Here is a 24,295-nt window from a genome sequence, read left to right as displayed (position 1 = left end):
GTGTGAATGTGTTATGAAGTGTGTCTGTGTTATGAAGTGTGTGTCTGTGTTATGAAGTGTGTGAATGTGTTATGAAGTGTGTGAATGTGTTATGAAGTGTGTGAATGTGTTATGAAGTGTGTGAATGTGTTATGAAGTGTGTGAATGTGTTATGAAGTGTGTCTGTGTTATGAAGTGTGTGAATGTGTTATGAAGTGTGTCTGTGTTATGAAGTGTGTGAATGTGTTATGAAGTGTGTGTCTGTGTTATGAAGTGTGTGAATGTGTTATGAAGTGTGTGTCTGTGTTATGAAGTGTGTGAATGTGTTATGAAGTGTGTGAATGTGTTATGAAGTGTGTGAATGTGTTATGAAGTGTGTGAATGTGTTATGAAGTGTGTCTGTGTTATGAAGTGTGTGAATGTGTTATGAAGTGTGTCTGTGTTATGAAGTGTGTGAATGTGTTATGAAGTGTGTCTGTGTTATGAAGTGTGTGAATGTGTTATGAAGTGTGTGAATGTGTTATGAAGTGTGTCTGTGTTATGAAGTGTGTGAATGTGTTATGAAGTGTGTGAATGTGTTATGAAGTGTGTGAATGTGTTATGAAGTGTGTGAATGTGTTATGAAGTGTGTGAATGTGTTATGAAGTGTGTCTGTGTTATGAAGTGTGTGAATGTGTTATGAAGTGTGTGAATGTGTTATGAAGTGTGTGAATGTGTTATGAAGTGTGTGAATGTTATATGAAGTGTGTGAATGTGTTATGAAGTGTGTGAATGTGTTATGAAGTGTGTCTGTGTTATGAAGTGTGTGAATGTGTTATGAAGTGTGTCTGTGTTATGAAGTGTGTGAATGTGTTATGAAGTGTGTCTGTGTTATGAAGTGTGTGAATGTGTTATGAAGTGTGTGAATGTGTTATGAAGTGTGTGAATGTGTTATGAAGTGTGTGAATGTGTTATGAAGTGTGTCTGTGTTATGAAGTGTGTGAATGTGTTATGAAGTGTGTGAATGTGTTATGAAGTGTGTGAATGTGTTATGAAGTGTGTGAATGTGTTATGAAGTGTGTCTGTGTTATGAAGTGTGTGAATGTGTTATGAAGTGTGTGAATGTGTTATGAAGTGTGTGAATGTGTTATGTATTTCAGGACTCCCAGCAGAGGAGGATCACAGAGATGTTCCAGAGGTCGTTCACTGAGGTGGAGGATGATATGGATGAAGCTCTCCTATTGGAGGCTGTGGAGGCCTGGGATGACCCTAGCAACCAACCAGGAAGTGATGTGGAAGAGAGCCCCAGCAAGAAGAGACGCATAGAGGAGTACTTTGGCAGATAATTCCTGGAGGAAATCAAGTGATGTCCCATGTACACATATGGTCTCCTATCATAATGAAACAGATTATCATGAGTACTTTGTTGGATCAGCTGTTTCTGGGTATTGTTTTTCATCTTTGTAAATATTGCTCTCAACAAACTTTTTCTTTGCAACCAAAGTAAATAAAAGGAATTTTTGGAAATGACTCAAGTTTTATTAGTAGTATGTACAGCGTCCAACGAAATGCTTGCAGGCTCCTTCTCGACAATGCAACAATAGTTGCAGAATAGTCCAATGTTTTCTTATCCATTTTTGGGTCATTATCCTGTTGGAGGAAACCATGACCTGCGACTGAGACAGAGCTTTCTGACACTGGGCAGTACGTTTCGCTCCAGAATGCCTTGATAGTCTTGAGATTTCATTGTGTCCTGCACAGATTCAAGGCACCCTGTGCCAGGTGCAGCCCAGCAGCCCCAAAACATAACCCAGCCTTCTCCATATTTCACTGTAGGTATGGTGTTCTTTCCTTTGAAAGCTTCATTTTTTCATCTGTGAACATAGAGCTGATGTGACTTGCCAAGAAGCTCCAATTTTGACTCATCTGTCCAAAGGACATTCTCTCAGAAGGATTGTGGCTTGTCAATATGCATTTTAACAAATTCCAGTCTGGCATTTACATTTTTTTATTTCAAAAAGTGATGTCCTCCTTGGTCTTCTTCCATGGAGCCCACTTTGGCTCAAAAGAGACAGATGGTGCGATCAGAAACTGACGGACCTTCACCTCGGAGTTCACCTCGGATCTCTTTGGCAGTTATCCTTGGTTCTTCCACTTCCTTTACTTACTCTTATTAAGAACACTGTTTTATTATATACACTGCTCAAAAAAATAAAGGGAACACTTAAACAACACAATGTAACTCCAAGTCAATCACACTTCTGTGAAATCAAACTGTCCACTTAGGAGGCAACACTGATTGACAATAAATTTCACATGCTGTTGTGCAAATGGAATAGACAAAAGGTGGAAATTATAGGCAATTAGCAAGACACCCCCAATAAAGGAGTGATTCTGCAGGTGGTGACCACAGACCACTTCTCAGTTCCTATGCTTCCTGGCTGATGTTTTGGTCACTTTTGAATGCTGGCGGTGCTCTCACTCTAGTGGTAGCATGAGACGGAGTCTACAACCCACACCAAGTGGCTCAGGTAGTGCAGTTCATCCAGGATGGCACATCAATGCGAGCTGTGGCAAAAAGGTTTGCTGTGTCTGTCAGCGTAGTGTCCAGAGCATGGAGGCGCTACCAGGAGACAGGCCAGTACATCAGGAGACGTGGAGGAGGTCGTAGGAGGGCAACAACCCAGCAGCAGGACCGCTACCTCCGCCTTTGTGCAAGGAGGAGCAGGAGGAGCACTGCCAGAGCCCTGCAAAATGTGCCTGTTGTATTCGGCGCATGTGACTAAAACAACTTGATTTGATTGTGTTGATGAGGATTTAGACATTGATATACTAAAATATAAAAATCCACAGTAAAAAATTTATTTTATTTTTCACAACATTCAAATGAAGTAACATGATAATGTACTGTAGTGGTATTGTTCATTTGTTGTATCTGACGACGGCCATTCAGTCTTAACTTGGATGATCAGAGTCCTGGGGATCTGTCCTGGGGATCTCTACTGGAGATCTGTCTTGGGGATCTGTCCTGGGGATCTGTCTTGGGGATCTCTACTGGAGATCTGTCCTGGGGATCTCTACTGGGGATCTGTCCTGGGGATCTCTACTGGAGATCTGTCCTGGGGATCTCTACTGGAGATCTGTCCTGGGGATCTCTACTGGGGATCTCTACTGGAGATCTGTCCTGGGGATCTCTACTGGAGATCTGTCCTGGGGATCTGTCCTGGGGATCTGTCCTGTGGATCTGTCCTGGGGCTCTCTACTGGGGATCTGTCCTGGGGATCTGTCATGGGGATCTCTACTGGAGATCTGTCTTGGGGTTCTGTCCTGGGGATCTCTACTGGAGATCTGTCCTGGGGATCTCTACTGGAGATCTGTCCTGGGGATCTCTACTGGAGATCTGTCCTGGGGATCTGTCCTGTGGATCTGTCCTGGGGCTCTCTACTGGGGATCTGTCCTGGGGATCTGTCCTGGGGATCTCTACTGGAGATCTCTACTGGAGATCTGTCCTGATGATCTCTACTGGGGATCTGTCCTGGGGATCTGTCCTGTGGATCTCTACTGGGGATCCGAGCTGGGGATCTCTACTGGGGATCTGTCTTGGGGATCTCTACTGGGGATCTGTCCTGGGGTTCTCTACTGGGGATCTGTCCTGGGGATCTCTACTGGGGATCTGTCCTGGGGATCTCTACTGGGGATCTGTCCTGGGGATCTCTACTGGGGATCTGTCCTGGGGATCCGTCCTGGGGATCTGTCCTGGGGATCTCTACTGGAGATCTGTCCTGGGGATCTGTCCTGTGGATCTCTACTGGGGATCTGTCTTGGGGATCTCTACTGGGGATCCGTTCTGGGGATCTCTACTGGGGATCTGTCCTGGGGATCTCTACTGGGGATCTGTCCTGGGGATCCGTCCTGGGGATCTGTCCTAGGGATCTCTACTGTTGATCTGTCCTGGGGATCCGTCCTGGGGATCTCTACTGGGGATCTGTCCTGAGGATCTCTACTGGGGATCTGTCCTGGGGATCTCTACTGGGGATCTGTCCTGGGGATCTCTACTGGGGATCTGTTGATCCTTCTTCTTCAGACTGGTGTCTGATCACCTGTAATATGAAGAAGGATCAACTCACCTGAATGCAGTTCTTTACCTTCAGCACATATTTAGATCACGTGTTCAATATATTGAGCACAATCTCGGTCTTACCTTCCCCTTCTTTGCTTGTGACACTAGGTGTGTCTGACGTGGATGTGGCCCGCTCAACATGCGCTTGATGGCTCTCTGGACTTCCTGAATCAACATGCGCTTGATGGCTCTCTGGACTTCCTGATTCAACATGCTCTTGATGGCTCTCTGCAGTTGTACAACCTGATTTGTCTGAAGCCATGAGATCTGCAAAACATTGGACATGTTTACTGTTGAAAAGGCTGTTCCTTGTTAATCAGTCTTGACTTGGTCCATCGAGCCATAAAGACCTGTGGGGATTGAACTATACACTGGAACAGCTCTCCACTAGTGACCCTGTTTTTCATGGTCCTTCTAGTCGGATATAACGATACTGAACAAATATAAACGCTACATGCAACAATTTCAAACATTTTGCAGAGTTACACTTCATATAAAGAAATCAGAAATTGAAATTGAAATAAATGTTTTAGGCCCTAATCTATGGATTTCACATGACTGGGCAGGGGCACTGCCATGGGTGGGCCTGGGAGGGCATAGGCCCACCCACTGGGGAGCCAGGCCCAGCCAATCAGAATGAGCTATATTACAGACAGAAATACTCATCTGGCAAAGGTGAAATGCTCACTAACAGGAATGTCAACAAATTTGTGAACAAAATTGGAGAGAAATAAGCTTTCTGTGTATACGGAACATTTCTGGGATATTTTATTTCAGCTCATGAAACACAGAACCAACACTTTCCATGTTGCAGTTCTGTTCAGTGTAGTAACTGAAGTGGGATTGGTTACCTAGCGATGTGGGATCCAGTTCCCCATTGCTGGTCAGGTCTCCGTCTGAGGTGATGATATCACCAAACAGGAAGTGTATCTTCTCCTGGGCATGCTCCTGATTGGAGGAGCCGTGAAGGGCGTTGTGGAGGATGTCTAAGGCGAAGCGGGCCCTCAGGGACCCCGGGGCCGTCACCTGGGCCAGACCAGGGTCTGTGGGGCCCATCATGGACCGCCACTCCTCCACAGCATTTTCCTTGGTCAGCACCAGCAGCACACAGGGGCCGCTGCAGAGACAGGGATTCAGATGCACTCTTCTACCCTGAGCATTATTAACTGTCTCTTCTACCCTGAGCATTATTACTGTCTCTCCTACCCTGAGCATTATTAACTGTCTCTTCTACCCTGAGCATTATTACTGTCTCTTCTACCCTGAGCATTATTAACTGTCTCTTCTACCCTGAGCATTATTACTGTCTCTCCTACCCTGAGCATTATTAACTGTCTCTTCTACCCTGAGCATTATTACTGTCTCTTCTACCCTGAGCATTATTAACTGTCTCTTCTACCCTGAGAATTATTAACTGTCTCTTCTACCCTGAGCATTATTAACTGTCTCTTGTTCCCTGAGCATTATTAACTGTCTCTTCTTCCCTGAGCATTATTACTTGTCTCTTCTACCCTGAGCATTATTAACTGTCCCTTCTACCCTGAGCATTATTAACTGTCTCTTCTACCCTGAGCATTATTAACGGTCTCTTCTACCCTGAGCATTATTAACTGTCCCTTCTACCCTGGGCATTATTAACTGTCTCTTCTACCCCGAGCATTATTAACTGTCTCTTCTTCCCTGAGCATTATTAACGGTCTCTTCTACCCTGAGCATTATTAACTGTCCCTTCTACCCTGAGCATTATTAACGGTCTATTCTACCCTGCGCATTATTAACGGTCTCTTCTACCCTGAGCATTATTAACAGTCTCTTCTACCCTGAGCATTATTAACGGTCTCTTCTACCCTGAGAATTATTAACAGTCTCTTCTACCCTGAGAATTATTAACGGTCTCTTCTTCCCTGATCATTATTAACTGTCTCTTCTACCCTGAGCATTATTAACTGTCTCTTCTACCCTGAGCATTATTAACTGTCTCTTCTACCCTGAGCATTATTAACTGTCTCTTCTTCCCTGAGCATTATTAACAGTCTCTTCTAACCTGATCATTATTACTGTCTCTTCTTCCCTGAGCATTATTAACTGTCTCTTGTTCCCTGAGCATTATTAACTGTCTCCTCTACCCTGAGAATTATTAACTGTCTCTTCTTCCCTGAGCATTATTAACTGTCTCTTCTACCCTGAGAATTATTAACTGTCTCTTCTACCCTGAAAATTATTAACTGTCTCTTCTACCCTGAGAATTATTACTGTCTCTTCTACCCTGAGCATTATTACTGTCTCTTCTACCCTGAGCATTATTAACGGTCTCTTCTTCCCTGAGCATTATTAACTGTCTCTTGTTCCCTGAGCATTATTAACTGTCTCTTGTTCCCTGCGCATTATTAACTGTCTCTTCTACCCTGATCATTATTAACTCTCTCTTCTACCCTGAGCATTATTAACTGTCTCTTGTTCCCTGAGCATTATTAACGGTCTCTTCTTCCCTGAGCATTATTAACTGTCTCTTGTTCCCTGCGCATTATTAACTGTCTCTTCTACCCTGAGAATTATTAACTGTCTCTTCTACCCTGAGATTTATTACTGTCTCTTCTACCCTGAGAATTATTAACGGTCTCTTCTACACTGAGAATTATTACTGTCTCTTCTACCCTGAGCATTATTAACTGTCTCTTCTACCCCGAGCATTATTACTTGTCTCTTCTACCCTGAGCATTATTAACAGTCTCTTCTACCCTGAGCATTATTAACGGTCTCTTCTTCCCTGAGCATTATTAACGGTCTCTTCTTCCCTGAGCATTGTAACTGTCTCTTCTACCCTGAGCATTATTAACGGTCTCTTCTACCCTGATCATTATTAACTGTCACTTCTACCCTGATCATTATTAACTCTCTCTTCTACCCTGAGATTTATTAACTGTCTCTTCTACCCTGAGAATTATTAACTGTCTCTTGTTCCCTGAGCATTATTAACTGTCTCTTCTTCCCTGAGCATTATTAACTGTCTCTTCTACCCTGATCATTATTAACTGTCTCTTCTTCCCTGAGCATTATTAACTGTCTCTTCTTCCCTGAGCATTATTAATTGTCTCTTCTTCCCTGAACATTATTAACTGTCTCTTCTTCCCTGAGCATTATTAACAGTCTCTTCTTCCCTGAGCATTACTAACTGTCACTTCTACCCTGAGCATTATTAACTGTCTCTTCTACCCTGAGAATTATTAATTGTCTCTTCTTCCCTGAGCATTATTAACTGTCTCTTCTACCCTGAGCATTACTAACTGTCTCTTCTTCCCTGATCATTACTAACCGTCTCTTCTTCCCTGATCATTACTAACCGTCTCTTCTACCCTGAGCATTATTAACCGTCTCTTCTAACCTGAGCATTACTAACTGTCTCTTCTTCCCTGAGCATTATTACTTGTCTCTTCTACCCTGAGCATTACTAACTGTCTCTTCTACCCTGAGCATTATTAACGGTCTCTTCTTCCCTGAGCATTATTAACTGTCTCTTCTTCCCTGATCATTATTAACTGTCTCTTCTAACCTGAGCATTATTAACGGTCTCTTTTACCCTGAGCATTACTACCTGTCTCTTTTACCCTGAGCATTACTACCTGTCTCTTTTACCCTGAGCATTACTACCTGTCTCTTCTACCCTGAGAATTATTAACGGTCTCTTCTTCCCTGAGCATTATTAACTGTCTCTTCTAACCTGAGCATTATTAACTGTCTCTTCTTTCCTGAGCATTATTAACAGTCTCTTCTACCCTGAGCATTATTAACTGTCTCTTCTAACCTGAGCATTATTAACTGTCTCTTCTTCCCTGAGCATTATTAACTGTCTTTTCTACCCTGAGATTTATTAACTGTCTCTTCTACCCTGAGAATTATTACTGTCTCTTCTACCCTGAGCATTATTACTGTCTCTTCTACCCTGAGCATTATTAACGGTCTCTTCTTCCCTGAGCATTATTAACTGTCTCTTGTTCCCTGAGCATTATTATTACTGTCTCTTCTACCCTGAGAATTATTGACTGTCTCTCCTACCCTGAGAATTACTAACAGTCTCTTCTACCCTGATCATTATTACTTTCTCTTCTTCCCTGAGCATTATTAACTGTCTCTTCTTCCCTGATCATTATTAACTGTCTCTTGTTCCCTGAGCATTATTAACTGTCTCTTTTACCCTGAGCATTATTAACTGTCTCTTCTACCCTGAGCATTATTAACTGTCTCTTCTTCCCTGAGCATTATTAACTGTTCTATGTGACAATTACAATAGAAGCACATGCTCAGATGATGCTGCATGAGACTGACAATACACCTCCAACACCTCTAGCTGTCCTCCAACACTAACCCAGAGCTGTCCTCCAACACTAACCCAGAGCTGTCCTTCAACACTAACCCAGAGCTGTCCTCCAACACTAACCCAGAGCTGTCCTTCAACACTAACCCAGAGCTGTCCTCCAACACTAACCCAGAGCTGTCCTCCAACACTAACCCAGAGCTGTCCTCCAACACTAACCCAGAGCTGTCCTCCAACACTAACCCAGAGCTGTCCTCCAACACTAACCCAGAGCTGACCTCCAACACTAACCCAGAGCTGACCTCCAACACTAACCCAGAGCTGACCTCCAACACTAACCCAGAGCTGTCCTCTAACACTAACCCAGAGCTGTCCTCTAACACTAACCCAGAGCTGTCCCCCAACACTAACCCAGAGCTGTCCTCCAACACTAACCCAGAGCTGTCCTCTAACACTAACCCAGAGCTGTCCTCTAACACTAACCCAGAGCTGTACTCTAACACTAACCCAGAGCTGTCCTCTAACACTAACCCAGAGCTGTCCTCTAACACTAACCCAGAGCTGTCCTCCAACACTAACCCAGAGCTGTCCTCCAACACTAACCCAGAGCTGTCCTCCAACACTAACCCAGAGCTGTCCTCCAACACTAACCCAGAGCTGTCCTCCAACACTAACCCAGAGCTGTCCTCTAACACTAACCCAGAGCTGTCCTCCAACACTAACCCAGAGCTGACCTCCAACACTAACCCAGAGCTGTCCCCCAACACTAACCCAGAGCTGTCCCCCAACACTAACCCAGAGCTGTCCTCCAACACTAACCCAGAGCTGTCCTCCAACACTAACCCAGAGCTGTCCTCTAACACTAACCCAGAGCTGTCCTCCAACACTAACCCAGAGCTGACCTCCAACACTAACCCAGAGCTGTCCCCCAACACTAACCCAGAGCTGTCCCCCAACACTAACCCAGAGCTGTCCTCCAACACTAACCCAGAGCTGACCTCTAACCCAGAGCTGACCTCTAACCCAGAGCTGACCTCTAACCCAGAGCTGACCTCTAACCCAGAGCTGTCCTCTAACCCAGAGCTGACCTCCAACACTAACCCAGAACTGTCCTCTAACACTAACCCAGAGCTGACCTCTAACCCAGAGCTGTCCTCTAACACTAACCCAGAGCTGTCCTCCAACACTAACCCAGAACTGTCCTCTAACCCAGAGCTGTCCTCTAACACTAACCCAGAGCTGTCCTCCAACACTAACCCAGAGCTGTCCTCCAACACTAACCCAGAGCTGTCCTCTAACCCAGAGCTGTCCTCCAACACTAACCCAGAACTGTCCTCTAACACTAACCCAGAGCTGTCCTCTAACCCAGAGCTGTCCTCCAACACTAACCCAGAGCTGTCCTTCAACACTAACCCAGAGCTGTCCTCTAACACTAACCCAGAGCTGTCCTCCAACACTAACCCAGAGCTGACCTCCAACACTAACCCAGAGCTGTCCTCTAACACTAACCCAGAGCTGTCCTCCAGCACTAACCCAGAGCTGTCCTCCAGCACTAACCCAGAGCTGTCCTCCAACACTAACCCAGAGCTGTCCTCTAACACTAACCCAGAGCTGTCCTCCAACACTAACCCAGAGCTGTCCTCCAACACTAACCCAGAGCTGTCCTCCAACACTAACCCAGAGCTGTCCTCTAACCCAGAGCTGTCCTCCAACACTAACCCAGAGCTGTCCTCCAACACTAACCCAGAGCTGTCCTCCAGCACTAACCCAGAGCTGTCCTCCAGCACTAACCCAGAGCTGTCCTCCAGCACTAACCCAGAGCTGTCCTCCAACACTAACCCAGAGCTGTCCCCCAACACTAACCCAGAGCTGTCCTCTAACACTAACCCAGAGCTGTCCTCTAACACTAACCCAGAGCTGTCCTCTAACACTAACCCAGAGCTGTCCTCTAACACTAACCCAGAGCTGTCCTCTAACACTAACCCAGAGCTGTCCTCCAACACTAACCCAGAGCTGTCCTCCAACACTAACCCAGAGCTGTCCCCCAACACTAACCCAGAGCTGTCCTCCAACACTAACCCAGAGCTGTCCTCCAACACTAACCCAGAGCTGACCTCTAACCCAGAGCTGACCTCTAACCCAGAGCTGACCTCTAACCCAGAGCTGACCTCTAACCCAGAGCTGATCTCCAACACTAACCCAGAACTGTCCTCTAACACTAACCCAGAGCTGACCTCTAACCCAGAGCTGTCCTCTAACACTAACCCAGAGCTGTCCTCCAACACTAACCCAGAACTGTCCTCTAACCCAGAGCTGTCCTCTAACACTAACCCAGAGCTGTCCTCCAACACTAACCCAGAGCTGTCCTCTAACCCAGAGCTGTCCTCCAACACTAACCCAGAACTGTCCTCTAACACTAACCCAGAGCTGTCCTCTAACCCAGAGCTGTCCTCCAACACTAACCCAGAGCTGTCCTTCAACACTAACCCAGAGCTGTCCTCTAACACTAACCCAGAGCTGTCCTCCAACACTAACCCAGAGCTGACCTCCAACACTAACCCAGAGCTGTCCTCTAACACTAACCCAGAGCTGTCCTCTATCTCAGAGCTGTCCTCTAACACTAACCCAGAGCTGACCTCCAACACTAACCCAGAGCTGTCCTCTAACCCAGAGCTGTCCTCTAACACTAACCCAGAGCTGACCTCCAACACTAACCCAGAGCTGTCCTCTAACACTAACCCAGAGCTGTCCTCCAGCACTAACCCAGAGCTGTCCTCCAGCACTAACCCAGAGCTGTCCTCCAACACTAACCCAGAGCTGTCCTCTAACACTAACCCAGAGCTGTCCTCCAACACTAACCCAGAGCTGTCCTCCAACACTAACCCAGAGCTGTCCTCCAACACTAACCCAGAGCTGTCCTCTAACCCAGAGCTGTCCTCCAACACTAACCCAGAGCTGTCCTCCAACACTAACCCAGAGCTGTCCTCCAGCACTAACCCAGAGCTGTCCTCCAGCACTAACCCAGAGCTGTCCTCCAACACTAACCCAGAGCTGTCCTCTAACACTAACCCAGAGCTGTCCTCCAACACTAACCCAGAGCTGTCCTCCAACACTAACCCAGAGCTGTCCTCCAACACTAACCCAGAGCTGACCTCCAACACTAACCCAGAGCTGACCTCTAACCCAGAGCTGACCTCTAACCCAGAGCTGACCTCTAACCCAGAGCTGTCCTCTAACCCAGAGCTGACCTCCAACACTAACCCAGAACTGTCCTCTAACACTAACCCAGAGCTGACCTCTAACCCAGAGCTGTCCTCTAACACTAACCCAGAGCTGTCCTCCAACACTAACCCAGAACTGTCCTCTAACCCAGAGCTGTCCTCTAACACTAACCCAGAGCTGTCCTCCAACACTAACCCAGAGCTGTCCTCTAACCCAGAGCTGTCCTCCAACACTAACCCAGAACTGTCCTCTAACACTAACCCAGAGCTGTCCTCTAACCCAGAGCTGTCCTCCAACACTAACCCAGAGCTGTCCTTCAACACTAACCCAGAGCTGTCCTCTAACACTAACCCAGAGCTGTCCTCCAACACTAACCCAGAGCTGACCTCCAACACTAACCCAGAGCTGTCCTCTAACACTAACCCAGAGCTGTCCTCCAGCACTAACCCAGAGCTGTCCTCCAGCACTAACCCAGAGCTGTCCTCCAACACTAACCCAGAGCTGTCCTCTAACACTAACCCAGAGCTGTCCTCCAACACTAACCCAGAGCTGTCCTCCAACACTAACCCAGAGCTGTCCTCCAACACTAACCCAGAGCTGTCCTCTAACCCAGAGCTGTCCTCCAACACTAACCCAGAGCTGTCCCCCAACACTAACCCAGAGCTGTCCTCTAACACTAACCCAGAGCTGTCCTCTAACACTAACCCAGAGCTGTCCTCTAACACTAACCCAGAGCTGTCCTCTAACACTAACCCAGAGCTGTCCTCTAACACTAACCCAGAGCTGTCCTCCAACACTAACCCAGAGCTGTCCTCCAACACTAACCCAGAGCTGTCCTCTAACACTAACCCAGAGCTGTCCTCTAACACTAACCCAGAGCTGTCCTCCAACACTAACCCAGAGCTGTCCTCTAACACTAACCCAGAGCTGACCTTCAACACTAACCCAGAGCTGTCCCCCAACACTAACCCAGAGCTGTCCTCTAACACTAACCCAGAGCTGTCCCCCAACACTAACCCAGAGCTGTCCTCTAACACTAACCCAGAGCTGTCCTCTAACACTAACCCAGAGCTGTCCCCCAACACTAACCCAGAGCTGTCCTCCAACACTAACCCAGAGCTGTCCTCTAACACTAACCCAGAGCTGTCCCCCAACACTAACCCAGAGCTGTCCTCTAACACTAACCCAGAGCTGTCCTCTAACACTAACCCAGAGCTGTCCTCTAACACTAACCCAGAGCTGTCCTCTAACACTAACCCAGAGCTGTCCTCTAACACTAACCCAGAGCTGTCCTCTAACACTAACCCAGAGCTGTCCTCTAACACTAACCCAGAGCTGTCCTCCAACACTAACCCAGAGCTGTCCTCTAACACTAACCCAGAGCTGTCCTCCAACACTAACCCAGAGCTGTCCTCTAACACTAACCCAGAGCTGTCCTCTAACACTAACCCAGAGCTGTCCTCTAACACTAACCCAGAGCTGTCCTCCAACACTAACCCAGAGCTGTCCTCTAACACTTACCCAGAGCTGTCCTCCAACACTAACCCAGAGCTGTCCTCTAACCCAGAGCTGACCTCTAACCCAGAGCTGTCCTCTAACCCAGAGCTGTCCTCCAAAACTAACCCAGAGCTGTCCTCCAACACTAACCCAGAGCTGACCTTCAACACTAACCCAGAGCTGTCCTCCAACACTAACCCAGAGCTGTCCTCCAACACTAACCCAGAGCTGTCCTCCAACACTAACCCAGAGCTGTCCTCCAACACTAACCCAGAGCTGTCCTCTAACCCAGAGCTGTCCTCCAAAACTAACCCAGAGCTGTCCTCCAACACTAACCCAGAGCTGACCTTCAACACTAACCCAGAGCTGTCCTCTAACACTTACCCAGAGCTGTCCTCCAACACTAACCCAGAGCTGTCCTCTAACCCAGAGCTGACCTCTAACCCAGAGCTGACCTCTAACCCAGAGCTGTCCTCTAACCCAGAGCTGTCCTCCAACACTAACCCAGAGCTGACCTTCAACACTAACCCAGAGCTGTCCTCCAACACTAACCCAGAGCTGTCCTCCAACACTAACCCAGAGCTGACCTTCAACACTAACCCAGAGCTGTCCTCTAACACTAACCCAGAGCTGTCCTCCAACACTAACCCAGAGCTGTCCTCTAACACTAACCCAGAGCTGACCTCCAACACTAACCCAGAGCTGTCCTCCAACACTAACCCAGAGCTGTCCTCCAACACTAACCCAGAGCTGTCCTCCAACACTAACCCAGAGCTGTCCTCTAACCCAGAGCTGTCCTCCAACACTAACCCAGAGCTGTCCCCCAACACTAACCCAGAGCTGTCCTCTAACACTAACCCAGAGCTGTCCTCTAACACTAACCCAGAGCTGTCCTCTAACACTAACCCAGAGCTGTCCTCTAACACTAACCCAGAGCTGTCCTCTAACACTAACCCAGAGCTGTCCTCCAACACTAACCCAGAGCTGTCCTCCAACACTAACCCAGAGCTGTCCTCTAACACTAACCCAGAGCTGTCCTCTAACACTAACCCAGAGCTGTCCTCCAACACTAACCCAGAGCTGTCCTCTAACACTAACCCAGAGCTGACCTTCAACACTAACCCAGAGCTGTCCCCCAACACTAACCCAGAGCTGTCCTCTAACACTAACCCAGAGCTGTCCCCCAACACTAACCCAGAGCTGTCCTCTAACACTAACCCAGAGCTGTCCTCTAACACTAACCCAGAGCTGTCCCCCAACACTAACCCAGAGCTGTCCTCCAACACTAACCCAGAGCTGTCCTCTAACACTAACCCAGAGCTGTCCCCCAACACTAACCCAGAGCTGTCCTCTAACACTAACCCAGAGCTGTCCTCTAACACTAACCCAGAGCTGTCCTCTAACACTAACCCAGAGCTGTCCTCTAACACTAACCCAGAGCTGTCCTCTAACACTAACCCAGAGCTGTCCTCTAACACTAACCCAGAGCTGTCCTCTAACACTAACCCAGAGCTGTCCTCCAACACTAACCCAGAGCTGTCCTCTAACACTAACCCAGAGCTGTCCTCCAACACTAACCCAGAGCTGTCCTCTAACACTAACCCAGAGCTGTCCTCTAACACTAACCCAGAGCTGTCCTCTAACACTAACCCAGAGCTGTCCTCCAACACTAACCCAGAGCTGTCCTCTAACACTTACCCAGAGCTGTCCTCCAACACTAACCCAGAGCTGTCCTCTAACCCAGAGCTGACCTCTAACCCAGAGCTGTCCTCTAACCCAGAGCTGTCCTCCAAAACTAACCCAGAGCTGTCCTCCAACACTAACCCAGAGCTGACCTTCAACACTAACCCAGAGCTGTCCTCCAACACTAACCCAGAGCTGTCCTCCAACACTAACCCAGAGCTGTCCTCCAACACTAACCCAGAGCTGTCCTCCAACACTAACCCAGAGCTGTCCTCTAACCCAGAGCTGTCCTCCAAAACTAACCCAGAGCTGTCCTCCAACACTAACCCAGAGCTGACCTTCAACACTAACCCAGAGCTGTCCTCTAACACTTACCCAGAGCTGTCCTCCAACACTAACCCAGAGCTGTCCTCTAACCCAGAGCTGACCTCTAACCCAGAGCTGACCTCTAACCCAGAGCTGTCCTCTAACCCAGAGCTGTCCTCCAACACTAACCCAGAGCTGACCTTCAACACTAACCCAGAGCTGTCCTCCAACACTAACCCAGAGCTGTCCTCCAACACTAACCCAGAGCTGACCTTCAACACTAACCCAGAGCTGTCCTCTAACACTAACCCAGAGCTGTCCTCCAACACTAACCCAGAGCTGTCCTCTAACACTAACCCAGAGCTGACCTCCAACACTAACCCAGAGCTGTCCTCTAACACTAACCCAGAGCTGACCTCCAACACTAACCCAGAGCTGTCCTCCAACACTAACCCAGAGCTGTCCTCTAACACTAACCCAGAGCTGTCCTCTAACCCAGAGCTGTCCTCTAACACTAACCCAGAGCTGTCCTCCAACACTAACCCAGAGCTGTCCTCTAACACTAACCCAGAGCTGTCCTCTAACACTAACCCAGAGCTGTCCTCTAACACTAACCCAGAGCTGTCCTCCAACACTAACCCAGAGCTGTCCTCTAACACTAACCCAGAGCTGTCCTCCAACACTAACCCAGAGCTGACCTCCAACACTAACCCAGAGCTGTCCTCCAACACTAACCCAGAGCTGTCCTCCAACACTAACCCAGAGCTGTCCTCCAACACTAACCCAGAGCTGTCCTCTAACCCAGAGCTGTCCCCCAACACTAACCCAGAGCTGTCCTCTAACACTAACCCAGAGCTGTCCCCCAACACTAACCCAGAGCTGTCCTCCAACACTAACCCAGAGCTGTCCTCTAACACTAACCCAGAGCTGTCCTCTAACACTAACCCAGAGCTGACCTCTAACCCAGAGCTGTCCTCCAACACTAACCCAGAGCTGTCCTCCAACACTAACCCAGAGCTGTCCTCTAACACTAACCCAGAGCTGTCCTCTAACCCAGAGCTGACCTCTAACCCAGAGCTGTCCTCTAACACTAACCCAGAGCTGTCCTCTAACACTAACCCAGAGCTGTCCTCTAACACTAACCCAGAGCTGACCTCTAACACTAACCCAGAGCTGTCCTCTAACCCAGAGCTGTCCTCTAACACTAACCCAGAGCTGTCCTCTAACACTAACCCAGAGCTGTCCTCTAACACTAACCCAGAGCTGACCTCTAACACTAACCCAGAGCTGTCCTCTAACCCAGAGCTGTCCTCCAACACTAACCCAGAGCTGTCCTCTAACACTAACCCAGAGCTGTCCTCTAACACTAACCCAGAGCTGTCCCCCAACACTAACCCAGAGCTGTCCTCCAACACTAACCCAGAGCTGTCCTCTAACACTAACCCAGAGCTGTCCCCCAACACTAACCCAGAGCTGTCCTCCAACACTAACCCAGAGCTGTCCTCTAACACTAACCCAGAGCTGTCCCCCAACACTAACCCAGAGCTGTCCTCCAACACTAACCCAGAGCTGTCCTCTAACACTAACCCAGAGCTGTCCTCTAACACTAACCCAGAGCTGACCTCCAACACTAACCCAGAGCTGTCCTCCAACACTAACCCAGAGCTGTCCTCCAACACTAACCCAGAGCTGTCCTCCAACACTAACCCAGAGCTGTCCTCCAACACTAACCCAGAGCTGTCCTCCAACACTAACCCAGAGCTGTCCTCTAACACTAACCCAGAGCTGTCCTCTAACACTAACCCAGAGCTGACCTCTAACCCAGAGCTGTCCCCCAACACTAACCCAGAGCTGTCCTCCAACACTAACCCAGAGCTGACCTCCAACACTATCCCAGAGCTGTCCCCCAACACTAACCCAGAGCTGTCCTCCAACACTAACCCAGAGCTGTCCTCTAACACTAACCCAGAGCTGTCCTCTAACACTATCCCAGAGCTGTCCCCCAACACTAACCCAGAGCTGTCCTCCAACACTAACCCAGAGCTGTCCTCCAACACTAACCCAGAGCTGTCCTCCAACACTAACCCAGAGCTGACCTCTAACCCAGAGCTGTCCCCCAACACTAACTCAGAGCTGTCCTCCAGCACTAACCCAGAGCTGACCTCCAACACTAACCCAGAGCTGTCCTCCAACACTAACCCAGAGCTGTCCTCTAACACTAACCCAGAGCTGTCCTCTAACCCAGAGCTGTCCTCTAACACTAACCCAGAGCTGTCCTCTAACACTAACCCAGAGCTGTCCTCCAACACTAACCCAGAGCTGTCCTCCAACACTAACCCAGAGCTGTCCTCTAACACTAACCCAGAGCTGTCCTCCAACACTAACCCAGAGCTGTCCTCTAACCCAGAGCTGACCTCCAACACTAACCCAGAGCTGTCCTCCAACACTAACCCAGAGCTGTCCTCTAACACTAACCCAGAGCTGTCCTCTAACCCAGAGCTGTCCTCTAACACTAACCCAGAGCTGTCCTCTAACACTAACCCAGAGCTGTCCTCTAACCCAGAGCTGACCTCCAACACTAACCCAGAGCTGTCCTCCAACACTAACCCAGAGCTGACCTCCAACACTAACCCAGAGCTGTCCTCCAACACTAACCCAGAGCTGTCCACTAACCCAGAGCTGTCCTCCAACACTAACCCAGAGCTGTCCTCCAACACTATCCCAGAGCTGTCCCCCAACACTAACCCAGAGCTGTCCTCCAACACTAACCCAGAGCTGTCCTCCAACACTAACCCAGAGCTGTCCTCCAACACTAACCCAGAGCTGACCTCTAACCCAGAGCTGTCCCCCAACACTAACTCAGAGCTGTCCTCCAGCACTAACCCAGAGCTGACCTCCAACACTAACCCAGAGCTGTCCTCCAACACTAACCCAGAGCTGTCCTCCAACACTAACCCAGAGCTGTCCTCTAACACTAACCCAGAGCTGTCCTCTAACCCAGAGCTGTCCTCTAACACTAACCCAGAGCTGTCCTCTAACACTAACCCAGAGCTGTCCTCCAACACTAACCCAGAGCTGTCCTCCAACACTAACCCAGAGCTGTCCTCTAACACTAACCCAGAGCTGTCCTCCAACACTAACCCAGAGCTGTCCTCTAACCCAGAGCTGACCTCCAACACTAACCCAGAGCTGTCCTCCAACACTAACCCAGAGCTGTCCTCTAACACTAACCCAGAGCTGTCCTCTAACCCAGAGCTGTCCTCTAACCCAGAGCTGACCTCCAACACTAACCCAGAGCTGTCCTCTAACCCAGAGCTGACCTCCAACACTAACCCAGAGCTGTCCTCCAACACTAACCCAGAGCTGACCTCCAACACTAACCCAGAGCTGTCCTCCAACACTAACCCAGAGCTGTCCTCTAACCCAGAGCTGTCCACTAACCCAGAGCTGTCCTCTAACACTAACCCAGAGCTGACCTCCAACACTAACCCAGAGCTGACCTCCAACACTAACCCAGAGCTGTCCTCTAACACTAACCCAGAGCTGTCCTCCAACACTAACCCAGAGCTGTCCTCTAACACTAACCCAGAGCTGTCCTCTATCTCAGAGCTGTCCTCCAACACTAACCCAGAGCTGACCTTCAACACTAACCCAGAGCTGTCCTCCAACACTAACCCAGAGCTGTCCTCTAACACTAACCCAGAGCTGTCCTCCAGCACTAACCCAGAGCTGTCCTCCAACACTAACCCAGAGCTGTCCTCCAACACTAACCCAGAGCTGTCCTCTAACCCAGAGCTGTCCTCTAACCCAGAGCTGTCCTCTAACACTAACCCAGAGCTGACCTCCAACACTAACCCAGAGCTGTCCTCCAACACTAACCCAGAGCTGTCCTCCAACACTAACCCAGAGCTGTCCTCTAACCCAGAGCTGTCCTCTAACCCAGAGCTGACCTCCAACACTAACCCAGAGCTGTCCTCTAACCCAGAGCTGTCCTCTAACCCAGAGCTGTCCTCTAACACTAACCCAGAGCTGACCTCCAACACTAACCCAGAGCTGTCCTCCAACACTAACCCAGAGCTGTCCTCCAACACTAACCCAGAGCTGTCCTCTAACCCAGAGCTGTCCTCTAACACTAACCCAGAGCTGTCCTCCAACACTAACCCAGAGCTGTCCTCTAACACTAACCCAGAGCTGTCCTCCAACACTAACCCAGAGCTGTCCTCCAACACTAACCCAGAGCTGTCCTCTAACCCAGAGCTGTCCTCTAACACTAACCCAGAGCTGACCTCCAACACTAACCCAGAGCTGTCCTCCAACACTAACCCAGAGCTGTCCTCCAACACTAACCCAGAGCTGTCCTCCAACACTAACCCAGAGCTGTCCTCTAACCCAGAGCTGTCCTCTAACACTAACCCAGAGCTGTCCTCCAACACTAACCCAGAGCTGACCTCCAACACTAACCCAGAGCTGTCCTCCAACACTAACCCAGAGCTGTCCTCTAACCCAGAGCTGTCCTCTAACCCAGAGCTGTCCTCCAACACTAACCCAGAGCTGTCCTCTAACACTAACCCAGAGCTGTCCTCCAACACTAACCCAGAGCTGACCTTCAACACTAACCCAGAGCTGTCCTCTAACACTAACCCAGAGCTGACCTCCAACACTAACCCAGAGCTGTCCTCTAACACTAACCCAGAGCTGTCCTCCAACACTAACCCAGAGCTGTCCTCCAACACTAACCCAGAGCTGTCCTCTAACACTAACCCAGAGCTGTCCTCTAACACTAACCCAGAGCTGTCCTCCAACACTAACCCAGAGCTGTCCTCCAACACTAACCCAGAGCTGACCTCCAACACTAACCCAGAGCTGTCCTCTAACCCAGAGCTGTCCTCTAACACTAACCCAGAGCTGTCCTCTAACACTAACCCAGAGCTGTCCTCCAACACTAACCCAGAGCTGTCCTCTAACACTAACCCAGAGCTGTCCTCTAACACTAACCCAGAGCTGTCCTCCAACACTAACCCAGAGCTGTCCTCCAACACTAACCCAGAGCTGTCCTCTAACCCAGAGCTGTCCCCCAACACTAACCCAGAGCTGTCCTCTAACACTAACCCAGAGCTGTCCTCCAACACTAACCCAGAGCTGTCCTCTAACCCAGAGCTGACCTTCAACACTAACCCAGAGCTGACCTCCAACACTAACCCAGAGCTGTCCTTCAACACTAACCCAGAGCTGACCTCCAACACTAACCCAGAGCTGTCCTTCAACACTAACCCAGAGCTGTCCTCTAACACTAACCCAGAGCTGTCCTTCAACACTAACCCAGAGCTGTCCTTCAACACTAACCCAGAGCTGACCTCCAACACTAACCCAGAGCTGTCCTCCAACACTAACCCAGAGCTGTCCTCTAACACTAACCCAGAGCTGTCCTCCAACACTAACCCAGAGCTGTCCTCCAACACTAACCCAGAGCTGACCTCCAACACTAACCCAGAGCTGTCCTCCAACACTAACCCAGAGCTGACCTCCAACACTAACCCAGAGCTGACCTCCAACACTAACCCAGAGCTGTCCTCTAACACTAACCCAGAGCTGACCTCCAACACTAACGCAGAGCTGTCCTCCAACACTAACCCAGAGCTGTCCTCTAACACTAACCCAGAGCTGTCCTCTAACCCAGAGCTGTCCTCCAACACTAACCCAGAGCTGTCCTCTAACACTAACCCAGAGCTGTCCTTCAACACTAACCCAGAGCTGTCCTCTAACACTAACCCAGAGCTGTCCTCTAACACTAACCCAGAGCTGTCCTCTAACCCAGAGCTGTCCTCCAACACTAACCCAGAGCTGTCCTCTAACACTAACCCAGAGCTGTCCTCCAACACTAACCCAGAGCTGTCCTCCAACACTAACCCAGAGCTGACCTCCAACACTAACCCAGAGCTGTCCTTCAACACTAACCCAGAGCTGACCTCCAACACTAACCCAGAGCTGTCCTCCAACACTAACCCAGAGCTGTCCTCCAACACTAACCCAGAGCTGACCTCTAACACTAACCCAGAGCTGTCCTCTAACACTAACCCAGAGCTGACCTCCAACACTAACCCAGAGCTGTCCTCCAACACTAACCCAGAGCTGTCCTCCAACACTAACCCAGAGCTGTCCTCCAACACTAACCCAGAGCTGTCCTCCAACACTAACCCAGAGCTGTCCTCCAACACTAACCCAGAGCTGTCCTCCAACACTAACCCAGAGCTGTCCTCCAACACTAACCCAGAGCTGTCCTCTAACACTAACCCAGAGCTGTCCTCTAACCCAGAGCTGTCCTCCAACACTAACCCAGAGCTGACCTCTAACACTAACCCAGAGCTGTCCTCCAACACTAACCCAGAGCTGTCCTCCAACACTAACCCAGAGCTGTCCTCTAACACTAACCCAGAGCTGTCCTCCAACACTAACCCAGAGCTGTCCTCCAACACTAACCCAGAGCTGTCCTCCAACACTAACCCAGAGCTGTCCTCCAACACTAACCCAGAGCTGTCCTCCAACACTAACCCAGAGCTGTCCTCTAACACTAACCCAGAGCTGACCCCCAACACTAACCCAGAGCTGTCCTCCAACACTAACCCAGAGCTGTCCTCTAACACTAACCCAGAGCTGTCCTCTAACACTAACCCAGAGCTGTCCCCCAACACTAACCCAGAGCTGTCCTCTAACACTAACCCAGAGCTGTCCTCTAACACTAACCCAGAGCTGTCCCCCAACACTAACCCAGAGCTGTCCTCTAACACTAACCTAGAGCTGTCCTCTAACACTAACCCAGAGCTGTCCTCCAACACTAACCCAGAGCTGTCCTCCAACACTAACCCAGAGCTGTCCTCTAACACTAACCCAGAGCTGTCCTCTATCTCAGAGCTGTCCTCTAACACTAACCCAGAGCTGTCCTCCAACACTAACCCAGAGCTGTCCTCCAACACTAACCCAGAGCTGTCCTCTAACCCAGAGCTGTCCTCTAACACTAACCCAGAGCTGACCTCCAACACTAACCCAGAGCTGTCCTCCAACACTAACCCAGAGCTGTCCTCCAACACTAACCCAGAGCTGTCCTCTAACCCAGAGCTGTCCTCTAACACTAACCCAGAGCTGTCCTCCAACACTAACCCAGAGCTGACCTCCAACACTAACCCAGAGCTGTCCTCCAACACTAACCCAGAGCTGTCCTCTAACCCAGAGCTGTCCTCTAACCCAGAGCTGTCCTCCAACACTAACCCAGAGCTGTCCTCTAACACTAACCCAGAGCTGTCCTCCAACACTAACCCAGAGCTGACCTTCAACACTAACCCAGAGCTGTCCTCTAACACTAACCCAGAGCTGACCTCCAACACTAACCCAGAGCTGTCCTCTAACACTAACCCAGAGCTGTCCTCCAACACTAACCCAGAGCTGTCCTCTAACACTAACCCAGAGCTGTCCTCTAACACTAACCCAGAGCTGTCCTCCAACACTAACCCAGAGCTGTCCTCCAACACTAACCCAGAGCTGACCTCCAACACTAACCCAGAGCTGTCCTCTAACCCAGAGCTGTCCTCTAACACTAACCCAGAGCTGTCCTCTAACACTAACCCAGAGCTGTCCTCTAACACTAACCCAGAGCTGTCCTCTAACACTAACCCAGAGCTGTCCTCCAACACTAACCCAGAGCTGTCCTCCAACACTAACCCAGAGCTGTCCTCTAACCCAGAGCTGTCCCCCAACACTAACCCAGAGCTGTCCTCTAACACTAACCCAGAGCTGTCCTCCAACACTAACCCAGAGCTGTCCTCTAACCCAGAGCTGACCTTCAACACTAACCCAGAGCTGACCTCCAACACTAACCCAGAGCTGTCCTTCAACACTAACCCAGAGCTGACCTCCAACACTAACCCAGAGCTGTCCTTCAACACTAACCCAGAGCTGTCCTCTAACACTAACCCAGAGCTGTCCTTCAACACTAACCCAGAGCTGTCCTTCAACACTAACCCAGAGCTGACCTCCAACACTAACCCAGAGCTGTCCTCCAACACTAACCCAGAGCTGTCCTCTAACACTAACCCAGAGCTGTCCTCCAACACTAACCCAGAGCTGTCCTCCAACACTAACCCAGAGCTGACCTCCAACACTAACCCAGAGCTGTCCTCCAACACTAACCCAGAGCTGACCTCCAACACTAACCCAGAGCTGTCCTTCAACACTAACCCAGAGCTGACCTCCAACACTAACCCAGAGCTGTCCTCTAACACTAACCCAGAGCTGACCTCCAACACTAACGCAGAGCTGTCCTCCAACACTAACCCAGAGCTGTCCTCTAACACTAACCCAGAGCTGTCCTCTAACCCAGAGCTGTCCTCCAACACTAACCCAGAGCTGTCCTCTAACACTAACCCAGAGCTGTCCTTCAACACTAACCCAGAGCTGTCCTCTAACACTAACCCAGAGCTGTCCTCTAACACTAACCCAGAGCTGTCCTCTAACCCAGAGCTGTCCTCCAACACTAACCCAGAGCTGTCCTCCAACACTAACCCAGAGCTGTCCTCCAACACTAACCCAGAGCTGTCCTCCAACACTAACCCAGAGCTGACCTCCAACACTAACCCAGAGCTGTCCTTCAACACTAACCCAGAGCTGTCCTTCAACACTAACCCAGAGCTGACCTCCAACACTAACCCAGAGCTGTCCTCCAACACTAACCCAGAGCTGACCTCTAACACTAACCCAGAGCTGTCCTCTAACACTAACCCAGAGCTGACCTCCAACACTAACCCAGAGCTGACCTCCAACACTAACCCAGAGCTGTCCTCCAACACTAACCCAGAGCTGTCCTCCAACACTAACCCAGAGCTGTCCTCCAACACTAACCCAGAGCTGTCCTCCAACACTAACCCAGAGCTGTCCTCCAACACTAACCCAGAGCTGTCCTCTAACACTAACCCAGAGCTGTCCTCTAACCCAGAGCTGTCCTCCAACACTAACCCAGAGCTGACCTCTAACACTAACCCAGAGCTGTCCTCCAACACTAACCCAGAGCTGTCCTCCAACACTAACCCAGAGCTGTCCTCTAACACTAACCCAGAGCTGTCCTCCAACACTAACCCAGAGCTGTCCTCCAACACTAACCCAGAGCTGTCCTCCAACACTAACCCAGAGCTGTCCTCCAACACTAACCC

At 49.6% G+C, this 24,295-nt stretch overlaps 2 protein-coding genes across 3 annotated transcripts in view; one reads left to right on the top strand and one right to left on the bottom strand.

The window, feature by feature from the left end:
• Positions 1-1,488, top strand: part of smarcal1 (SWI/SNF related, matrix associated, actin dependent regulator of chromatin, subfamily a-like 1) — a 59,402-nt gene extending 57,914 nt beyond the window's left edge. Inside the window, exon 16 of the mRNA XM_071341919.1 lies at positions 1,119-1,488. Within this exon, the coding sequence (XP_071198020.1) occupies positions 1,119-1,304 (186 nt within the window). The 3' untranslated portion in view covers positions 1,305-1,488. The remainder of the gene's footprint in view (positions 1-1,118) is intronic.
• A 1,310-nt stretch (positions 1,489-2,798) lies between these two features.
• nme9 (NME/NM23 family member 9) overlaps positions 2,799-24,295 on the bottom strand; it is a 68,585-nt gene continuing 47,088 nt past the window's right edge. For both annotated transcript variants that reach the window (XM_071341916.1, XM_071341918.1), the window contains exons 14-16: positions 4,930-5,195; positions 4,160-4,345; positions 2,799-4,058 (exon numbers count right to left, since the gene is read on the bottom strand). In XM_071341916.1, the coding sequence (XP_071198017.1) occupies positions 4,039-4,058; positions 4,160-4,345; positions 4,930-5,195 (472 nt within the window). In that variant the 3' untranslated portion in view covers positions 2,799-4,038. The remainder of the gene's footprint in view (positions 4,059-4,159; positions 4,346-4,929; positions 5,196-24,295) is intronic.

This window comes from Salvelinus alpinus, chromosome 14 (assembly GCF_045679555.1).
Source record: "Salvelinus alpinus chromosome 14, SLU_Salpinus.1, whole genome shotgun sequence".
Taxonomy (NCBI): Eukaryota; Metazoa; Chordata; class Actinopteri; order Salmoniformes; family Salmonidae; genus Salvelinus; species Salvelinus alpinus.
This window is presented reverse-complemented; position numbering and strand designations above follow the sequence as displayed.